The sequence below is a fragment of the Leucoraja erinacea genome, chromosome 17 (genome assembly GCF_028641065.1).
Source record: "Leucoraja erinacea ecotype New England chromosome 17, Leri_hhj_1, whole genome shotgun sequence".
In the NCBI taxonomy this organism is placed as follows: domain Eukaryota; kingdom Metazoa; phylum Chordata; class Chondrichthyes; order Rajiformes; family Rajidae; genus Leucoraja; species Leucoraja erinaceus.
This window is the reverse complement of record NC_073393.1, coordinates 39191341-39213772: the sequence shown is the minus strand read 5'-3', so window position 1 is coordinate 39213772 and position 22432 is coordinate 39191341. Positions and strand designations below refer to the sequence as shown.

The following is a 22432-nucleotide window of genomic DNA, read 5'->3' as shown; positions in this document are numbered from 1 at the left end:
AGGAGACTGACACAATCTATCTCTGAAATCACCTGCTTGTGGCATTGATCAGCTGATCCAGTGAACTGGTATAAAAGAGGAGACGGCATCATCCCGCTGTCTTCTCCAACCAGAATCGCGGCTGAAGGGTCTGAGCAGTTGCAGTGAGAGGTAAACAGTGCGACAATGAGAGAAATCGTGCACATCCAGGCTGGCCAATGCGGCAACCAGATCGGTGCCAAGGTAAATTATTTGCTGCAAAACGTGCGGGATTATATACTTATAATCGCGATGTATGTTCAATAACAGATTCTCCGAAGAAAATGCACTTGCGTTTAGATAATTACTCCTGCATAATCATTGTCTTACTGTAAAGTGCGTTTAACCTGCAAATATTCTGCAATTTGTAAACGGAATGGTGCTGTGAAAATGCATTGTTTTCCTCTCACGTATGCAGCTCCTGGTCCATCCTGTAAACTCACATGATTAGTCTTTGTTAGATTGTTAAGTGGCGTCGGGATGGTTTGTCCTGGTGTCTGCGCCTGTTGGCTGCTTGCAGGGATGCAAGGCTCTGCAGACAGCCACGCCCAAGACTGCAGATACAAGAGGGAGAAAGCGATTAGCTCAGATGTGCCGCACAGGCCGAGCACAACACCGCCGCAGGCACCCATGGATTTGCATGAAATCAGCGCATACGGGGTGGAGCCACGACTTTAATAATAGCGAGACAAAGCTTTAGTTATGAACTCAGTTGTTTAAGTAGGAACTGCAGATGTTGGAAAATCGAAGGTGGATAAAAATGCTGGAGAAACTATGAAATCAGTGTCATATTAACGGCGCTATCTCTTAATATGAATAACCTAGGAGACAGACATTGCCATCTTCTCTTCCCCCCCCCCCCCCCCCCATTCGGTGGAAATATATATATATATATATATATACACATATACACTGCATGTGTGTGTGTATATATATTTGAGAATTCTTCACTGATTCAGTAAACTTGCAACATAAGCGATAATTTACTAAGTAATTCCTTCTGACATTCCGTGCAATTGAAGGGTGATTATTTGAATAGATTTAGGCGAAGCACAAATCTATCTGGAGAATCTCTTAATCTAGACAAATAAATCAAGTTTTACAAAGCGACAATGGTATGAGTGAAATAGATAGGGACGTGGGCAATCTGATTAAATGTCAATCCATGGGCCCGGGAAATCACGACCTATTATTCATGGACATCGATAGAAATGATGGCCATCTTTATTCCAGTGTTTTGAAAGCGGCCGTTTGAAAAATAAAAAATAAAGCAATGAAGGAATTGTTATATCTTGGCCCTCCATGACAAATCAAATGGCAAGAATTGGGACAAAGTTAATTTCAAACCGATCGGTTACTGGGGTTCAATGGAGAACGGTATAGGCGGGTGTGTACGTGAGGAGGCTGACAATACCTTGTCTGGGGTTTTATTTCGCCAATCTCACTCACCATGGAAAAAAGGATCGGGATCAAACATGGGCGTGGCTGCCTTTAATGCATCCAGAGTAATTGAACGCAAATGACCCCCCATCTTTCTCTAGAGATGCGTACATCGATCAGAATGACGTGATATTTTCAGGTGTGGCGCAGCTATGGATAAAATGGGTCTATTCCGCTGGATTTGTAGAATAAACTGCAAGTCATTTCTTATTGCAGGTCACTAGTAAGTTGAAATAAAAAAATGCCCAAACAACCCAGAATAAAATGCGTTGAGGTTTTCAAACACTGAATGACTCAAAACGCATTTTCAACAATTTATAATTTTTTGTTACCATTTCACAATCTTAAAACTATTAGTAGGATTGCAATAGCAGTTCCTGGCCTATTACATATACTATGAAATGTACAATGGGCAGTTTTAATACATTTCAAAATACTGTGGCCGTGTGAATGTGCTGTAGAATATAAAGAAAGAACTATTCAGCTGAAAAGTATTTCAATGCATAATATAAGGAACTGATGTTATAGCCCGTCTAAAATGCTTTGCTTATACCAATGTTCTGAGCAGATCCCATTTCTAGGAATTCAGGGACAGGGTCACGATGTGGAAAAAAAACGACTGTCTGTTTCCCTCCACAGATAGACATACATCACGGAATCACGTTCTTCAACCCACCTCATCTATGGCACGCAAAATGCCAATCTAAGCTAGTCCAATTTGTCTGCATTTGGCCCAAATCCTATTAAACCTTTCCTATCCATGTGCATGTCCAAATGTTTTTTAAATGTTGTTATTGTACCTGTCTCAACTACTTCCTCTGGCAGTTCGTTCCATATGTACATTACCTTCTGGAAAAGGTTGCCCTTCAGGTTCCTATTAAATATTTTCTCTCCCACCAGATGTTTTCAAGAGATAGAATAGCTGTTGGGGTGAACGGAATCAAGGGATATGGGGAGAAAGCAGGAAGGGGGTACTGATTTTGGATGATCAGCCATGATCATTTTGAATGGCGGTGCTGGCTCGAAGGGCTGAATGTCCTACTCTTGCACCTTCTATGTTTCTTAAACCTATGCACTCTAGTTCTTGATTCGGTCTAGATGCTGACTGACCTACTGAGTTCCTCCAGCACGTTGTTTTTTGCTCCAGATTCCAGTTTCTTGTGTACATTTATAAAAACAAGTGCACTCAATTTGGCTACTGAATATATCCTTTTAACAGAAATGGTTAAAAATATATATTTTTAAAATGGAACTCTGGTCAAGCAGTTGTGGGATGTGGGGGAGAGGAATGGTTAATGTTTCGGGCCAAGAACTTGCATCAGGGCTGAACATGGAGAGGGGGTGAGATGAGAGCTGCTGTAGGTCATAAGTAGACAGGAGGGGTGAGGGAGGATGGACCGCTAGAGCAAGGTGGGGGCATAGGGAGTCAAAGGCAGGAGAGCGATAGTTAAAGCAGATAAGGATAAAAAGAGCATATGGAGATGGGGGGGGTAGGATGATAAACATGGACACAGTGGTACAAGTGCTTGAATGTAATAAGTAAGAAGATAATTAGGAAATTGGGAAACTGCAGGTGCTGGTTTACGAATAAAGATAACGTTCTGTAGTAACTCAGCAGGTCAGGCAGGATTTTTGGAAAACATGGATAGGTGACGTATCCACGTTTCGACCACGAAACGTCGCCTATCCTTGTTTTCTACTGATGCTGCCTGATCCACTGACTTACTCCAGCACTTTGTGTTTTTAAGGTGATAATGTGAATCATTTAAGGGAGAAGTGAACTTTTGAGTTTTAGAGATACCGCGCGGAAACAGGCCCTTCGGCCCATCGAGTCCGCACTGACCAGCGATCCCCACACATTAACAATATCCTATACACACTAGGGGCAATTAACACACACCAGGCCAATTAACCTACGTACCTGTACGTGTTTGAAGTGAGGGAGGAAACCGAAGATCTCGGAGGAAACCCATGAGGTCAAGAGGAGAATGTACAAACTCAGTACAGATAGCACTCGGAGTCGGGATCGAACCTGGGTCTCCGGCGCTGTAAGGCAGCAACTCTACCGCTGCATCACCCTAGGCGAGGGGCCAATTAAATGGGGGAGTGGATAGTGCCTGACGTGTGCGAGTAGGTGAATGGAATCAGGATGGGGATTGAAACGAAAAATAGGGAGGGGAGGCTGGAGGAGAGTAATGGGAATATGGGTGGACCAAAATGAATCGGAAGGAGAGATACAGAAATGGGAAACCAGAGATTAGTGTTTGGATAGTAATGAATACTTCAGCATTAAATTCATATCATTCTTTATATTTGTAGAAAAGAACTGCAGATGCTGGTTTAAATCAAAGGTAGGCACAAAATCCTGGAGTAACTCAGCGGGACAGGCAGCATCTCTGGAGAGAAGGAATGGCTGACGTTTCGGGCTGAGACCCTTCTTCAGTCTGAAGAAGTGTCTCGACCTGAGACGTCACCCAATATTTAATTCCAGATATCCTGCCTGTCCCGCTGAGTTACTCCAGGATTTTGTGTCATTCTTTATATCATTTACTTTGTCACACAGGTGATAGAAATCTACCAAATAGCTCATATGTAAGAAGATGGTAATTAGCATCATTTACACTTATGAAAGGGGAACAGATGCTTGGAATATTCATTGCCTTCAAGTTACATATCATCCTGATTTATAAATATATCCTTGCCACTAATGTTGAGAATCCTTGGCAAAAAATGTAAAAATCCTAAAACTGCCCAACTAATAGTACCGTACCTCACAATACTATCGTGGTTTGAAAGCAGCTCACCTTTAGCAATTGGGGATGGGCAATAAATGAAGTGTTTTCAGTCCTAACAATATCGGTGACCTCTGGCCAAGATGCAGAACGTTTTGCATGGCAGCTACATATAATGTAAATGAATGTAGTCATGTTTAGCATTTTGTTGCATATTCTTTGCATGCAATGACTGCTTGAAGTCTGCGATTCATGGACATCACCAGTTGCTGGGTGTCTTCTCTGGTGATGCTCTGCCAGGCCTGTATTGCAGCCATCTTTAGCTTATGCTTGTTTTGGGGGCAATTGCCTTCAGTTTTCTCTTCAGCATATAAAAGGCATGCTCAATTAGGTTCAGATCGGATGATTGACTTGGCCACTCAAGAATTGATAATTTTTTAGCTTTGAAATACTCCTTTGTTGCTTTAGCAATATGTTTGGGATCATTGTCTTACTGTAGAGTGAACCGCCGGCCAATGAGTTTGGAGGCATTTGTTTGAACGTGCAGATAGGATGTGTCTATACACTTCAGAATTCATGATGTTACATCATCAGCAGTTGTGTCATCAATGATGATAAGTGAGCCAATACCTTCAGCAGCCATGCATGCCCAGGCCATAACACCCCCACCACCGTGTTTCACAGATGAGGTGGTATGCTTTGGATCGTGGGCAGTTCCTTCTCTCCTCCATACTTTGCTCTTGCCAACACTTTGATATAAGTTAATCTTCGTCTCATCTGTCCACAAGATCTTTTTCCAGAACTGTGGGTGCTCTTTTAAGTACTTCTTGGCAATTAAGTACTTGGCCATCTTATTCTTACGGCTAACCAGTGGTTAGCATCTTCAGTGTAGGCTCTGTATTTCTGTTCATGAAGTCTTCTGCAGACAGTGGTCATTGACAAATCCACACCTGACTTCTGAAGAGTGTTTCTGATCTGTCGGACAGGTGTTTGGGGATTTTTCTTTATTATAGAGAGAATTCTTCTGTCTTCAGCTGTGGAGGTATTCCTTGGCCTGCCAGTCCCTTTGCGATTAGTAAGCTCACCAGTGCTCTCTTTTTTCTTAATGATGTTCCAAACAGTTGATTGTGGTAAGCCTAAAGTTTGGCTGATGTCTCTTAACAGTTTTGTTCTTGTTTCTCAGTCTCATAATGGCTTCTTTGACTTTAATTGGCACAACTTTGGTCCTCATGTTGATAAACAGCAATAAAGGTTTCCAACGGTGATGGATAGACTGGAGGAAAGACTAGGTGCGGAGAGCTCTCTTATATCTGCATTAAGGAGGCATTTAAATACACCTGAGCAAATACAAACACCTATGAAGCCATGTGTCCCAAACATTATGGTGCCCTGAAATGGGGGGGACTATGTATAAACACTGCTGTAATTTCCACATGGTGAAACCAAAATGTATAAAAATGGCCTTTATTAAAATCTGACAATGTGCACTTTAACCACATGTGATATTTTTTCTATTACAAATTTCAAATTGTGAAGTACTGAGGCAAATAAATTAATGATAGGTCTATGTCCCAAACATTTTGGAGGCATTTTGGAGTAAATGTATTTACCAGAAACAGGATCTTATCAGTTTTATAGCAAGTGGTAACTTATTGTCTTGGGAAAACTAGATTTGAACCTTAAGGTGGTATGGAAAGTCCACTGTGCCAGATAATCCTAGTTTTAGAAAAGATTGAATTTATGCTGGAAGGAAAATTGCTCAATTTTACAAGCTAGAATTGTTTTAATGTCACATCTGCTGCTTTCAAAAAGATTAAATATGAATCCATTAGAAACTGGGAACCATCTGGGTCAAGATGAATAGCAGAACTAGAAGGGGCCAAAGGTGTTAGATTACATCCTTTTTACTCTTGAGACCATACAAGAAGAAATTAAAGCAGTCCCATGTCTGCCAGCTGGTGCTGAAATGCAGGCGAGTTTGATGATGAATGAGACGTGATTTATTACACAGCTGAGGGTTTTTACTTGATTAACTAACCCTAGAGAATGCAATGTATATCTACAATCTTCATTTAAACCACCAAACAACTCACTTAGCAGAAGACTTGGAGTAAAATAAAGTAGAAACATGGAACTACAGATGCTGATTTACAAAACCAAACAATGCTGGAGTAACTCAGTGGGTCAGGCAGCATCTCTGGAGAACATTTTGGGTCGGACCCTTCAGGCTGATAGTGGATGGGGGAGCCCGGGGAGGGAGTAAATAAAGCTGGAAAAGAGGAGGGGTAGGACAAAGCCTGACAAGCAATAAATGGATACAGTTAAGGGGGAGGGAGGTGGACAAAGGCCACAGATGAAAAGACAAGGTGTGCGACAAAAGAATTGAAGAGATGCTATTTGTGAAGCTAGAGGAAGGAAGGGGAGAGACAGAGGAAAATGATGTGTGAGTCCAGGTGGCGCATAAGGGGGGAGGGAGAGAAGGGGGAGGGGTTTGAAGTTACTTAAGAACAGATAATTCAATGTTCATACCGTTGGGGTGTAAGTTACCTAAATGGAATTTGAGGTGCTCGTATTCAGCACCACATATTCTGCCAGAGTATCCTGCAATTGAATGGTGTGAATATTGAATTATTTAATTTTGGGTAACTAGCTGACAAACAATTCCCCCCCCAACCCGTTATCTCCACCTTCTCTGTCCTACCTAGATTTGCACTGATTTCTCTCCTTCCCTAGTCCCCTTCCACTCTTCCTCTGACTTCACAATTCACGCCTCCTCTATCTTTACCTCATTATTTCAGTTTTTGTCTTTTCATCTCTGGCCTTAGTCCAACCATCTGCCAATCAAAAGCTCCATCAACCATCCAACTATCACTTGCCAGTCCCGCCCCATCTCTCTTCCAACTTTCTTTTCCACTCGCCCACAATGTCAGAAGTGTGCTGATCCGAAACGTCACCTATCCATATTCTTCAGAGATGCTGCGTGACCTGCTGAGTTACTCCAACACAGTATCTTTTATGGTAAACCAGCATCCTTGTGTCTGCATTTGTTGAGCCAACAGTTATCTATCCTGCATTCCCTAAGCAGCCTTAAAATAAGCAGCGATTCTACACTTTGTCCTAATTTGGGAAATGCAGAAGTGGTTTTGTAAACTTCCCTTAATCGGCTTCCAATTTTTACTGATTTAATTATGGAGCCTCGAGTGGGGGAATAGGTTGACTCCAAATAAATTGTATCATGCTTTATTCTTAAAGTTTCATCTCTCAGATCCATTTCAAAAGTAGCACATTGTTAATACAGTATCATCAGTATTAGATGCATGTTAAGATATGCATTATGCTTGCAAAACAAAACAAAGATTAATTTCACTGGCTTTTAATATACTCAATCTATGACTGATAAAAATGTCAAATATTTGTTTATTTTCAGCACAGAGACAAAAGATTAATAAAATTGGGATAGCAAAATCAAAACAATAGAATTTGTGTAAATTATTGTAATTCTGATACAAATCAGTCTATCTGAATATTATGCATTTCCTCTTTTTTTATTAGTTTTGGGAAGTCATCAGTGATGAGCATGGGATTGACCCGAGTGGGAATTATGAGGGTGACTCAGACCTGCAGCTGGAGAGGATTAGTGTCTACTACAATGAAGCTTCTTGTAAGTAAAGTAAACCTACATGGTTGAAATTTTGTATAACATTAAGCGAGAGTTGGGTATAATTAGCATTTATACTGACATTTGTGACAGATGGCCTGTATTATCCAGGATTTCTAAGTGCACAGCATTTGGTTGAAATAATGATCAAAGGCATAAAGTCGTACAGTACAGAAACAGGCTCTTTGGCACTCGTCCATGCTGACCATCAAAGATCCATGACTGTAATCCTACTTTTATTTCATATCTTCCTATCAATTCCCTTACATTCTTTAATTTGCCTACATACTTGGAACAATGTGGGCAATTAACCTACTAGCCATGTTTTTGGAAATGGGTGGAATAGGAATTACAGTATTAAACTTGTTCAAATATCCAACCACTGAGTTATGAATCAGATCCTAAAAAGTTGATTCTGCCTTCATATCAAAGCCATTTGAAATAACAGCTTGGCAATGCCTCATTCATACTTCCAGAATAGCTTGATCTTTCCAATATGCTGCTGGATATTTAGCATTATTTTAATTGTGTAAAACGATCTCAAATTATCTTGGAATAGCACATGCATAAATGGAGAGCATGGCATGTTGCAAAAGACAAAATACTTGAGACAATGGGGACAGAGCCGAGAAAATGTGGATTGCAGATTACCAATTTGAGAATGTGCGAGTTTGAAATAATTGCTCCCTTGTGCCAGAATCTTACTTCATTTGAGCAAAATTCAGATTTACGGATTATTGACATTTGTTCTCTCTGCAGCTCTCAAATATGTACCCAGAGCCATCCTAGTGGATCTGGAACCAGGCACAATGGACAGTGTTCGATCAGGGCCCTTCGGACATCTCTTCAGACCAGACAATTTTATTTTTGGTATGTAGAAATCAGTCAGAGCCAAAATGCAAAGTCAAAATTATATCCAATTTCCAAACATACCTCCAGCTAAAGCACAATTAATTTTCATTTTTTTAACGTTAGAAATGTATCTGTTTCTGCATGTATCCATGAATAATGGCAAACAAGTCTAATGACATATAATTTAGCAGGTTAAGGTTTTGAATATATTTTCATTGAGACCACAGGTGATTTCTCATTCTTCTGGAACGGGCTGCTTAAAACTAATATTGGATCTTTTGCATTTGCAAATGAAATGGTTGATGGTTTTATTCAAATCCTCATTAAAAATATGAATTCTCATGACAAAAGTAGGTTTTGTTGCTGCTCATTTCATCAGTGCAATGGGTACACTCCCAGAATGTTAATTTTTTTTTTTAATGTAGAGCTGACGGCAAAGCAGTGTTCCACTTGGGCCCCCCTGCTGCTTGCTCGTTCCCTTCCCTCTTGCTGGAAAGTAGAATAAATTGTTACCCACTTTTGCTTCAAATCCTTCTGTCTGTGAAAACGTATACTTTAGCATGAATTGCGCCGTTAAGGGTGTCTCCGAGAAGCAATTTCTGTACTGTCTTTGCTAGTTCAATTGTCAGTTTGAGTTTGGGAGAGATGGCAATACAAAACACATCTCTTTAGTTGAGAAAATATCAACTCTTTAGTTGACAAAATATCAATGACAATTAAAAACATTATATACACTTATATGAAATGTCTTAAACTTATGTATATTTTTGTATTAAAATTTGATCTAACAAGTTCTGCTTTCATACTTGTGTTTTTCTAGCTCATTCCTGCCCATTCCAGATTTGGGGACAGCACTTCCTATGATCTGCTCTTCCCTATGCCATTCCTGGCAGACAGTTTTCTAACCATTTCCAGTTGTCCATTGATATATTTCTTGTATTTTTTGCCCTTGGGATGTGTCTTTTCACTTACAAAATTTTTGACTTGGTTTTAATATTTAAATCCTGTTTAAGTATTTCTTATTCTCCTTTTTGGATCATTTCGACTTGCTGCACATGTGAAATGTGATAAATTGGCTAACATAATAACGTTTCATCTCTGGAAATATTCTTCCTTTACATTTAACATGATGATGATGGTTTTCAGTTAGTGGTGCTCTACCACAATTGACAAGTAACACTTTTATATAGCTAATTATCAATATAAGCATGGACATATGATTATTTTGCATCATTCCTATGGGTAAAATGGGGATTGAATGAACGAACACCCTCTATAATCTGTATAATCATGTATCAGTTGAAGACTACACTTATTTTTTCACTTCTTGCAGATCTTAAGAATGATATGCATCAATATTCTTCTTTGTGTTATTGTATTCATAAAATTATAGTTGTCAGAAAATAATTCATATTTTTGATTATATAATCAGCAGAGTAAAATGCCAACTAACATTTTCTTGTTTGATTGGCAATAGTTATATTGCAGACTGAGCTGATAAGCAGGTTTTACTTTAGATGAAATCCCTATCACAAAATTATTTAAGTGGTTTTATTTAAGTTATTTACTGCTTTCAGGAATTTCGTTCCAGAATATGGAATTGCCGTGATTATTTCTGAACATTTACACCTCTAATATTTAAGTCTTCCTCATTTATTTATTTTTTTCATTATAGGACAAAGTGGAGCTGGAAACAACTGGGCAAAGGGTCATTACACAGAAGGTGCAGAGCTGGTAGACTCTGTCCTTGATGTGGTGAGAAAAGAATGTGAAAATTGTGACTGTTTGCAAGGCTTTCAGCTTACTCACTCTCTGGGTGGAGGTACTGGATCTGGCATGGGAACCCTGCTTATTAGCAAAGTACGAGAGGAATATCCTGACCGAATCATGAATACTTTCAGCGTTGTTCCTTCTCCAAAAGTTTCTGACACAGTAGTGGAACCATACAATGCCACCCTCTCCATCCATCAGCTTGTAGAAAACACAGATGAAACTTACTGCATAGATAATGAAGCCCTGTATGATATCTGCTTCCGGACCCTCAAACTTGCAACACCCACCTATGGAGATCTCAATCATTTGGTGTCGGCTACCATGAGTGGCGTCACTACTTCTCTGAGATTTCCAGGACAGCTCAATGCAGATTTGAGAAAGCTTGCAGTGAACATGGTACCTTTCCCTCGTCTCCACTTCTTTATGCCAGGATTTGCACCTCTTACTGCCCGAGGAAGCCAACAGTATCGGGCATTAACTGTTCCAGAACTCACTCAGCAGATGTTTGACGCCAAAAATATGATGGCAGCTTGTGATCCCCGTCATGGTAGGTACTTGACAGTGGCCACAGTTTTCAGGGGTAAGATGTCCATGAAGGAAGTTGATGAGCAGATGTTGGCTATTCAGAGCAAGAACAGTAGCTACTTTGTGGAATGGATTCCCAACAACGTTAAAGTAGCTGTCTGTGATATTCCACCCCGTGGACTCAAGATGTCCTCCACATTCATTGGAAATAGTACTGCTATCCAGGAGCTTTTTAAGCGGATCTCGGAGCAGTTCACAGCTATGTTCCGCAGGAAGGCATTCTTGCACTGGTACACTGGTGAAGGTATGGATGAGATGGAGTTTACTGAAGCAGAGAGTAACATGAATGACCTGGTATCTGAATACCAACAGTACCAAGATGCTACCGCAGATGAAGAAGGGGAGGTGTATGAGGATGATGAAGAAGAATCTGAAGCACATGGTCCAAAATGAATTGCAAATCTTTCAGTGTCCACTGAGAGGATGTGAAAACATTTTGCCCTAGATCTTCACTTATCAGACTTTTACTTGTCTTTGCTACGAGTTAGCTCAGTAAAAGATTACTTGCTTCTGGTAGCCTTATCCTGTTATCCTCTTTACACTCAGTATTGATCAGCAACCAACTCTGTATAAGTTCTAGATATTCAAAACTCTATAACTTTTTATTTAAATAACATGAATTCCTGATTTTATTTTATACTGTTCGCCAGTTTATTTTTTGAATATTTAATAAATTATTGCTGTGAAACAGTTTCTGATGTTGTGCATTTAATGCCAATCCATGTAATTTACAAATGTTCCCATTTATTCAAATTGAAAGAAATCAACATTATAATGAGGTATGGTGACAAATTTTCAGTGTTTCGCTTGTACTAGAGCAGTAGACCAGACTAGGGAGACATGGCACTAAAATGTACATCCTCATTACTGTCCCAATACTCCAGACTGTGGAGCATATAATACAAATGCTTACAATTAAAATTGCACCGTTTTGAAAAAAGTGTGAAGTTTCATTCTCTAGTTACATATATTTGCAACCTATTACAAATTATCTCCCACATAATCATGTCTAAACCTTAAATGGGCATCACACCCACACTAACTATAATCTCCACCCCTCCATCAGCTATTATTGACTGAATTCAACACTTTAGCCAGAACGAGTCTGTTCTACCACATAATAAACAGCATCCACTTTACAAGTTGTATTCCCTCTTTCAATTCTATTCTTCCATACTCCTCCTCTCTTTCCCTTGCCAACTATCACTTATCTCTGCTTTCTAGACCTTGTTTTCAATCTTCACACTGAACAACTTCAGCCACATTTCTATCTGGCGTCAACCTTGCCTAAATAGTAGCATTCTTTAAATCAGAACAGTCAGACTTCAGGCTTCACTCCAGAGACTGCAGCCAAGGCTGACAAATTAAATTTATTAATAGTGCCTCATCTCTTCTCAGTTGGTTTAAACAATCCCAGGGCACAATTTAAGAGTAGGTTATTCTCACCAGTATCCCTGCCAACAATTATCCTTCAAATATAAATGAAGCAAAACAGTTTGATGCCTAACCCACTGAGTTACTCCAGGACTTTGTGTCCTTTTTCATTATTTGACAGCTCACTACTATCAAATGCCTTTAAATTATTCTGATACTTGCTCATTTAAAAAGAGTTCCACTAGGCTTAAACAATTAAATTTTAAAAAAGATTAAATTTTCATAAAAATAGCATAAACTCCAGGAAAATATATATATATTTAAAACATTACCCCCACTTTTCTTTTTACTCAAAGTTGCTGAGTCCAATGTAATGGGTTGCACCATCTAAGGGATCAGATGTAAAATCCTCTCAATACATTTCTTCTCTTCCACTGGATTCTGATCCCGATGTCTAAATTTCAATGCTTGAGTTTACTGTTGAGGAGGACAGGAACAAAGGTTCTCGACCAAGCTGCAAACCAGTTTCAATCCATTTCAAGCATGTTTCAATCCATTTATTTTGTACATCCATAAAAATCTACTAACAAACTACTACTTTGATACTTTGCTAGCCCGTTCAATCTATGCTCATGCATCTGAGATATTCTGTAACTTGGATAAAAATATACTTGGTTGCCATCTAAATAAAACAAGACTAAGGTAACAGATCAGATTAAATACAGACTTCCTTGCCTTTATGATGTTTGTAGTAATAATTCTGAAATAAAGACTCTGGTCAACAAGCAAGTTCAATATCACAAAATTGTTGAATAGACGGGTAGGACAAACACAAACCCCTGGTTGAGCTTAGCGTGTCAAGAAACATCTATGGAGACAAAGGATGCAAGTTGACATTTTTGGTCAAGATCCTGCAATAGGACTAAAGAAACAGGAAAAATTGCCAGCATATAGCAGTATGTAGGAGGGTGCAGTAGGGGCTGGTAGGCGATAAGTGGCACCACATACTGTAGATAGTGAATGAAGGGTAGATGGAAACAGGTGGGGAAGGTGAGTGTGACAGAGGCTGGTAGTTGATAGTGGAGCCAGAACCAAACTTTTCATTGTATCTCCATATCCTTGACAATAATAAATCTACACCAATACCTGATGGGGAAGGGATGTTGTTGACCAGGTGAGAGGTGGGTGGATGGAAGAAATGAACAAGGAAGGAGCAAACTAGGTGAACAGGTGAGAGGACGAGAACACCAATGTATATACCGTTGGGTTGTAAGAAACACAAGTGGAATACAAGATGTTGTTCCAACTTGCATTTGGCCTCCTTATACCAATAGAAAATGCAAAGAACATGATTTGTGTGGGAATGGGAGAGTTAAAATGATATGCAACCAGAAGCTTGAAATAGCAATTGTAGACAGATCACAGGTGTTCTGCAAAATATTCGGCTAATGTACGCTTCGTTTCACCAAAGTAAAGGAAGCCACATCGCATTACTACCAAATGCAGGAGACCAGGTTGTCGAAAATAAAACAGAACAATAGTGCACAGGAACTGGCCCTTTGTCCACAATGTCTGTGCCAAACATAATGCCAAGTTGAACTAATTCGTCTGAACACGATCCATATCCCTCCATTCCCTGCGTATCCATGAGCCTATTTAAAAACCTCAAACCTCACTAATGTATTTGCTTCCACGACCACTGCTGGCAACATGTTTATGGCACCCACCATTCTCTAAAGAAAAAACCCACATCTTTAAAGTTTCCCCTCTCTAAGACTCTTAAGATCACTTATCATTTTCACCCTGGGATAAAGGTACTCACTACCCTCTCTGTACTTCTCATAATGTAATACACTTATATCAGGTATCTCTTCAGCCACTGGGCTCCAGAGAAAACAATCTAATTTTGTCCAACCTTTCCTTTTAGTTAATAACCTCTAATCCAGGCAGCAATCATGTAAACCTTTTCTGAACCCTCTCCCAAGCCTCCACATTCTTCCTGCAATGGAGTGACCAGCACTGCACACAATACTTCAATGTGGCCTTACTAAATTTTTGTGATACCCCAACATGATTGACTGAAAAGGAATAGGGGACATTTCAGTTCAACACCAAAAATGTCACCAATTCCTTTTCTCCAGAGATATTGCTTGACCCGCTGAGTTACTCCTGCATTTTGTGTTTATCTTCGGTGTAAACCAGCATCTGCTGTTCCTACACGTAATTTCCTAACTTGTACGCTCATTGCCCTGACAGATGACGGCAAGTATACCAAATATCTTTATCTACTTGTGTTGCCACTTTCAGGGAGCTTTGGCCTGGATAACCTCTGTGCTGGTGAACCTCTACTACACGTGGAAAGGCTGTTTAGATCCCTGGATGATTGTGAGGGGGAGCAGGGAGGGTGTGAATGGACAGATGTTACACTTATCCTGGGCCTCCCACTGTCGTAGAGTGAAGCCACACGCAAATTTGGAAGAACAGCGCATCATTTTTCGGGCAGCCTGCAACCCAGTGGTGTGAATAACGATTTCTCTAATTTCAAGTAACCACTGCATTTCGTCTCTTTCCATCCCTCCCCCATCCTAGTCGGCTTGTTAGTTTCATTGCTTGCATCCCTTCATTATCGCCTCTTCCACTGTCAATTATGGACCATTGTGGGCTCTACCTTTCCCGAGTCATCAGTGCTGGCTCTAATTTGTTCTGTAGCTTTTCATACCTCTAGTTCCCCTCTCTCCTGATTCTCAGTTTGAAGAAAGGTCTCAACCCAAAATGTCACCAACTCGTTTTTTTCCAGAGATGCTGCCTGACCCACTGAGTTACTCCAGCATTTTGTGTCTGTCTTCGATGTAAACCAGTATCTGCAGTTCCTTCCATATTTCACTTGGGCAGCTTACAACCCAGTGGTATGAACGTTGATTTCTCTAATTTCAAATAATAATCCTCCCCCCCCCCCACCTCCTCCTTCTACACTCAGTCCGAAGAAGTGTTCCAATTTGAAACATCACCAATCCTTTTTTCTCCAGAGATGCTGCCTGACCCACTGAGTTACTCCAGCACTGTCCATTAATATTTGATGATTTACATAATCAGATAATCCACATGCTTCTGAATATCAACATCTTTTGATCTCTAAATATTTTTTTTTTATTTCTTTTTTTTTCTTCAAAATTCCTTTATATCTTGCCACATTATATTTCTGCTATATCCTTTCCATGCACCTGAACTGTTTATCTTCCTTTGAACCATTTATCTATCCTTCTCACAACCCAAATTGCCATCCAGCTTTATATCATCAACAGACTAAGATAAATTACATTTGGTCCCATATTTGAATTTGCTCTTGAAACTCTGACATGAACCTTGACATGGTTATTGTGAGTTGGGTCACTATACTGCATACTGTCACATACAACTTTTAGTGGACTGTGCTTTAAACAGAGTTCCCTGCTCTAGTATTTTAAATGGGCTTGTTGAACATGGGATAATTGTGATAGCAATCACAATAGCAATCACAATCACGATAATACTTTATTAGCCAAGTATGTTTTGCAACATATGAGGAATTTCATTTGCCAAGTCAGTCATACAAATAGAATGCAACAGAACACACAAAACACATTTTAACATAAACATCCATCACAGAGACTCCACATTCCTCTCTGTGATGGAAGGCGAAAAAATATTCAATCCCCTGCAGTCGGGGGCCTCGAGCCCTCCGTTGACGGGATGATCGTGACTCCCGTAGCCGGCGGTGGGCCTTCCGTGTTGAGGCGGGTCGAACCTTCCGCGACATTGGAGCTCCCGACATCCAGGGCCTCTCCCGAGTCTGCGAGCTCCCGATGTAAAGATCGCAGGCCGCGTTTGGAGCGATCTCAGGCACGGGATTGATTCCGATATCAGTTCACGCCCCGCGGCGGGGTCCATGGTCAGCCCAAGGAGGCCTCCAGCTCCATCGCAGAGCGACTGGAGAATGCGTTCCGAAAATTAATCGTATCTCCGGCAAGGTAAGAAACTGAAAAAAAAAGTTTCCCCCTACCCCTCCTCCAGCACAAAACGAGCTGGAGAACATTTACACAAACATTTAACACACACTAAAACAAATTTTGAAGACAAAAAAACAGACGGTTCGCGGGACTGCCAATCGTACGGCGCCCCTGCTGGTACAACACAGAAGAATGGCTACAAGAATACCTGTCATGGATGCCCTTTGATTTTACTGGCAATCAGAAGATAAGATGTTGACAATATATACATATACAGGAAATACATATATGGATGTCCGGAGCTCCAATGTCGCGGAAGGTTCGACCCGCCTCAACACGGAAGGCCCGCCGCCGGCTACAGGATAGAGAAATGGTTTTCATACACAGAAAATGCAGAAAATACCCAACAGGTCAGGCAGTGTAAGTGGAAAGAGAGGCAGACCTAACATTTCAGGTCAGTGATAATTTGTTAGAACTGGAAGAGAAAAGTCAGATGGAGCCATCATCGACTGCTGATCCAACCTCCTCAACAACCGCTGGCCCGACCACGACCAGCACCTTCATCGACCGCCAGCACAACCCTCTTGATGAAGGCTTTGTTACCAAGTTTGCAGATGATGCTAACATAGGTGGTGGGGCAGCCAGTGTAGAGGAAGCAAGGACTCTGCTGAAGACTCTGGACAGGTTAGGAGAATGGGCAGAGAAGTGGCAGATGAAATTCAGTGTAGCAAAGTGATGCATTTTGATAATACGAATAAAGGAGTAGATTATTTTCTAAATAGAGAGTTGAACAAAGGGGACTATGAAGGCATGAGGGAGGAGCTGGCCAAGGTAGACTGGAAAGACGCAGGATCATTTCATTCCAAAAAGGAAAAAAGATTCGAAGGGGAGTAGGGTGGCAACTGTGGCTGACAAGAGAAGTTAGGAATAGAATAAAACTAAAAGAAAAGATGTATAACACAGCAAAGAGTAGCCGGAAGTCAGAGGATTGGGAAACTTTCATAGGACAACAGAAGGATAGAAAACGGGCAATACAGGCTGAAAAGATGAAGCACGAGGGGAAGCTGGTCAGGAATATAAAGAAGGACAGTAAAAAAAGCATCTTAAGATATGTTAAGGAAAAAAGAATAGCAAAGTCAAATGTGGGTCCCTTGAAAGCAGACATGGGTGAAATTATTATGGGGAACAAGGAAATGGCAGAAGAGTTGAATAGGTACTTCGGATCTGTCTTCACTAATGAAGACACAAACAATGTCCCAGAAGTACTGGAGGACAGAGGATCTAAGGGGGTAGAGGAACTGAAATAAATTTTCATTAGGCGAGAAATAGTATTGGGTAGACTAATGGGACTGAAGGATGATAAATCCCCTGGTCCTGATGGTCTGCATCCCAGGGTCCTCAGGGAGGTGGCTCTAGAAATAGTGGACACATTGGTGATCATTTTCCAATGTTCAATAGATTCAGGATCAGTTCCTGTGGATTGGAAGATAGCTAATGTTACCCTATTTTTCAATAAAGGAGCGAGAGAGAAAACAGGTAATTACAGACGAGTTAGCCTGACTTTGGTGGTGGGAAAGATGCTGGAGTCAATTATTAAAGATGGGGCATTTGGATAGCAGTAAAAGTATTACTCCAAGTCAGCATGGATTTATGAAAGGAAAATAATGCTTGACTAATCTTCTGGAATTTTTGGAGGATGTGACAAGTAAAATGGATGAAGGGGAAACAGTGGATGTAGTGTATCTAGACTTTCAGAAAGCCTTTGATAAGGTCCCGCACGGGAGACTGGTGACTAAAATTAGAGCACATGGTATTGGGGGTAGGGTGTTGATGTGGATAGAAAATTGTTTGGCAGCAGGAAGCAAAGAGTAGGAGTGAACGGGTCCTTTACAGTATGGCAGGCAGTCGCAAGTGGAGTGCCGCAAGGCTCGGTGTTGGGGCCACAACTGTTTACTATATATATTAATGATTTGGAAGAGGGAATTAGGAGCAAGACTAGCAAGTTTGCGGATGACACAAAGCTGGGTCGCAGTGTGAACTGTGAAGAAGGTGTTAGGAGGTTGCAGGGTGACCTAGACAGGTTGAATGAGTGGGCAGATACATGGCAGATGCAGTATAATACACATAAATGTGAGGTTATCCACTTTGGCGGCAAAAACAAGGGGGTAGATTATTATCTCAATGGGGTTAGGTTGGGTATGGGGGAGGTACAGAGACATGGCTGTCCTTATACACAAGTCACTGAAAGTTGGCATGCAGGTACAGCAGGCAGTGAAGAAAGCTAATGGAATGTTGGCCTTCATAACAAGAGGATTTCAGTATAGGAGTAAAGAGGTTCTTCTGCAGTTGTATAGGGCTTTAATAAGACCACATCTGGAGTATTGTGTACAGTTTTGGTCTCCTAATTCGAGAAAGGGCATCCTTGTGATTGAGGCAGTGCAGCGTAGGTTCACAAGATTGATCCCTGGGATGGCAGGACTGTCATATGAGGAAAGATTGAAAAGACTAGGCTTGTATTCACTGGAGTTTAAAAGGATGAGGGAGATCTTATAGAAACATATAAAATCATACAAGGACTGGACAAGCTAGATGCAGGAAAAATGTTCCCAGTTGGGCGAGTCCAGAACCAGGGGCCACAGTCTTAGAATAAAGGGGAGGCCATTTAAGACTGAGGTGAGAAAAAACTTTTTCATCCAGAGTTGTGAATTTGTGGAATTCCCTGCCACAGAGGGCAATGGAGGCAAAATCAATGGATGGATTTAAGAGAGAGCTAGATAGAGCTCTAGGGGCTAGTGGAATCAAGGGATACGGGGAGAAGGCAGGCATGGGTTATTGATTGGGGACGATCAGCCATGATCACAATGAATGGTGGTGCTGGCTCAAAGGGCCGAATGGCCTTCTGCACCTATTTTCTATGATTCTATGAGAGAATCCAGAAATCGGAGGTGCAAAGGGAGTCTTCCTTCTTGCGTATGACGTGCACAACCTAAAGTTGCAGGACAACTTGTTCTATTTGATCTTATTTGATTGTGCATGCCAGGTTGATTGCATTCATCAAAACACGTGGACCACGTGAAGGTTGCAATCTCCCACCCCTGCAAAGGGAGTGCTAGTACAGGACTCCCAAAAAGTTAAATTGCAAGTAGAATCAGTAGTAAGGAAGGCAAATTCAATGCTAGTATTTATATCAAGGGGACTAGAATACAAAAACAGAGATGTAATGCTGAGGTTCTATAAAGTGCTAGTCAGGCCGCATTTGGAATACTGTGAGCAAATTTGGGCCCCATATCTGAGGAAGGATGTGCTGCCTCTGGAGGGTCCAGAGGAGGTTTACAATAATTATTCCCGGAATGAGTGGGTTAGCATATGATGAGAGCTTGACAGCACTGGGCGTCTACTCGTTGGAGTTTAGAAGGTTGAGGGGGGACCTCATTGAAACTTACAGAATCATGAAAGGCATAGACAGAGTGGATGTGGAAAGGATGTTTCCACTATTGGGAGAGTCTAGGACCAGAGGTCATAGCCTCAGAATTAAAGGGTGTTCTTTTAGAAAGGAGGTGAGGAGGAATTTCTTTAGTCAGAGGGTAGTTAATCTATGGAACTCATTGTCTCCACAGGGAGGACAAGTCAGTGGATAATTTTAAGGCAGAGATAGACAAATTCTTGATTAGAACGGGTGTCAATGGTTATGGGGAGAAGGTAGGAAAATGGGACTAGGAGGCAGAGATCAACCATGATTGAATGGCGGAGTTGACGCGATGGGCTGAATGGCCTAATTGTACTCCTATAACTTATGAACATAACCAGACCTCCTCAACGATCCAACCTCATCACCGTCTATTGCACACCAACGTCTCTACTCCATTATAAGGCTTAGGAAGTTCAGCATGTCCCCAACAACTCTCATTAACTTCTACAGCTGCGCCGTAGAAAGCATTTTATCGGGATGCATCACAGCTTGGTTTGGAAACTGTTCCATCCAAGACCCCAAGAAATTGCAGCGAATTGTGAACACAGCCCAGACCATCACACACACCAACCTCCCTTCCATTAAATTGACTCCATTTATACCTCACGCGGTCTCAGCAAAGCCAGCAGCATATATAAGGACCAGTCTTACCCTGGCAGCTACCCCTTCTCCCATCGGGCAAAAGGTATAGAAGTGTGAAAACATACACCTCCAGATTCTGGAACAGTTTCTTTCAGGGCTATTATCAGGTAACTACCACAACCAGAGAGCAGTCATGAACTACTATCTACCTCATTGTGGGGACCCTCAGACTTTCTTTGATCAGACTTTGCCTGCTTTGTCTAGTACTAAATGTTATTCCCTTATCGTGTATCTGTACACTGTGAGTGGCTCGATTGTAATTTTGTATTGTCTTTCCGCTGAAGATCGACACTAAGTGCTGGAGTAATTCAGCGGGACAGGCAACATCTGGGGAGAAGGAATGGGTGACGTTTCAGGTGGAGACCCTTCTTCATACCGGAATCACAGGGGCATTTTGTGCCTTTCTTCAGACTGACTGGATAGCACGCAACAATAGCTTTTTCACTGTACCTTGGTAATCGTGACAATAAAGTAAACTAAAACTGATAACGTCTCACTTGAGGCTGACGAGATGGTCGACGCCGCTGGCGGGTTGTTGGTCGGGTGCGGTTGGTGCGGTTGGCCAGTCCGCCAGTATCCCGCCGTACAGTGCGGTTGCGCCGTGCAGGCTACGTGCCGCCATGTCGGTGCTTTAACGCCGGGGCCGCTCGCCCCCACCGCGGCCTGGACCCATATCGTTCCCCATATCGAGGGGTCACTATGTTGTGGTGCTGGCTCGACCACACACATCACGGTGTCTGATTTGCCCCTCCCGCTGGTTTCTCCGCCACCCAGACCGCCACGATGAGGTACAGTGTGTGTCTGCTTTTCCTGGCGCTGTTGTTTTCGTGCCGCAGTCCCTCCCTCCCGGTGTATCATTGAGTCTCTCCTCGAAGATAAAACACAAAATGCTGGAGTAACTCAGCGGGACAGGCAGCATTTCTGGAGAGACGGAATGGGTGACGTTTCGGGTCGAGAAGATCTTTCTTCAGACCCATTCCTTCTCTCCATAGATATCTGCCCCGCTGAGTGACTCCAGTATATTTGTGTCTCTCTTCAGTGTAAACCTGCATCTGCAGTTCCTTCCTACACTATCCTAGTATCCTGCCCCCTCCCATCATTTAAATCGTTCTTGTCACTGACCGTGGCAACACCGCGATCCAAAAACGATGTAAGCGTATGTGGTTCATAATCAGGGGGGTTGTTATAGATTACGTTAAACGTAACCCCATTCTATTATTTACGTGCCACTCCTTTGAAGATTTCAGATCACATTTGTGTGCTGCCCACACGGGTCGTTGTTCTGCAATGTTAATTTTAGTTTCTACTATCACTGTAAATTGAAGAATTTAAATATTTTTAACTGCAAACATGAAATGTCCTGAAAATTGAGTGAAGGAAAATGAGAATTGGTTCTTAGTCTATTAAAGCCTTAATCGACCTAAATACAGTAGTTTACTTTTACGTAGATTTAGCTGCATTCATGTTTCCTTGATTATGGGTGGGGGGGATTGGGGTGATCTTAAATCGCAGTATTTATACAGATGGAGCAACTATAAATGTACTTAGTGTCCAGTTTTTAAAACATTTTTGTGCTGTCATAACAGCGAAAATTGTTTTATTTGTGCTGAGCCGACGTAGAATATGGGACACTTTAAACTTAAGTCACATAATACTTTGATCTTGGATGTTGCTTTAAAAATCGTTATTGAAGCACTGTAAGTTAAGAAAGTTCTTCGAACTCTGCGGTGGTGGTACACAGAGGCAATCGTTAAGTTTTTAACCTAAACATGAAAACAATTAAGGTGATTAGTATACACCAATTAAGCTAAAATTGTTCAATTAAAATCTCCAGTTTTGTATATTGTCATAGCGTGGTACAGCATGGATACAGGCGCTTCGTCCCAATTTGCCCACACCAGCC

The 22432-nt window shown here is 41.4% G+C and overlaps 2 protein-coding genes across 3 annotated transcripts in view; both read left to right on the top strand.

The window, feature by feature from the left end:
- The first annotated feature begins 85 nt into the window (after nt 1–85).
- On the top strand, nt 86–11749 carry LOC129705445 (tubulin beta-3 chain). Its single transcript, XM_055649016.1, has 4 exons — nt 86–222; nt 7743–7851; nt 8608–8718; nt 10376–11749. The coding sequence occupies exons 1-4, from the start codon at nt 166–168 to the stop codon at nt 11449–11451; spliced, it is 1353 nt and encodes a 450-aa protein (XP_055504991.1). The 5' UTR covers nt 86–165; the 3' UTR covers nt 11452–11749.
- A 9350-nt stretch (nt 11750–21099) lies between these two features.
- The window catches only part of def8 (differentially expressed in FDCP 8 homolog), a 37543-nt gene continuing 36210 nt past the window's right edge, over nt 21100–22432 (top strand). Inside the window, exon 1 of one of the 2 annotated variants that reach the window (XM_055649019.1) lies at nt 21100–21317. The gene's annotated coding sequence lies outside the window, so the exon portion shown is untranslated. The remainder of the gene's footprint in view (nt 21318–22432) is intronic. The other variant, XM_055649018.1, reaches the window with a different exon arrangement.

Excerpts from the sequence above, each read along its gene's own strand:
- LOC129705445 (XM_055649016.1), top strand. The coding sequence starts at position 166 with ATGAGAGAAATCGTGCACATCCAGGCTGGCCAATGCGGCAACCAGATC. Across the intron at positions 7,852-8,607 it reads CTACTACAATGAAGCTTCTT|CTCTCAAATATGTACCCAGA; the intron begins GTAAGTAAAGTA and ends TTCTCTCTGCAG. Across the intron at positions 8,719-10,375 it reads ACCAGACAATTTTATTTTTG|GACAAAGTGGAGCTGGAAAC; the intron begins GTATGTAGAAAT and ends TTTTCATTATAG.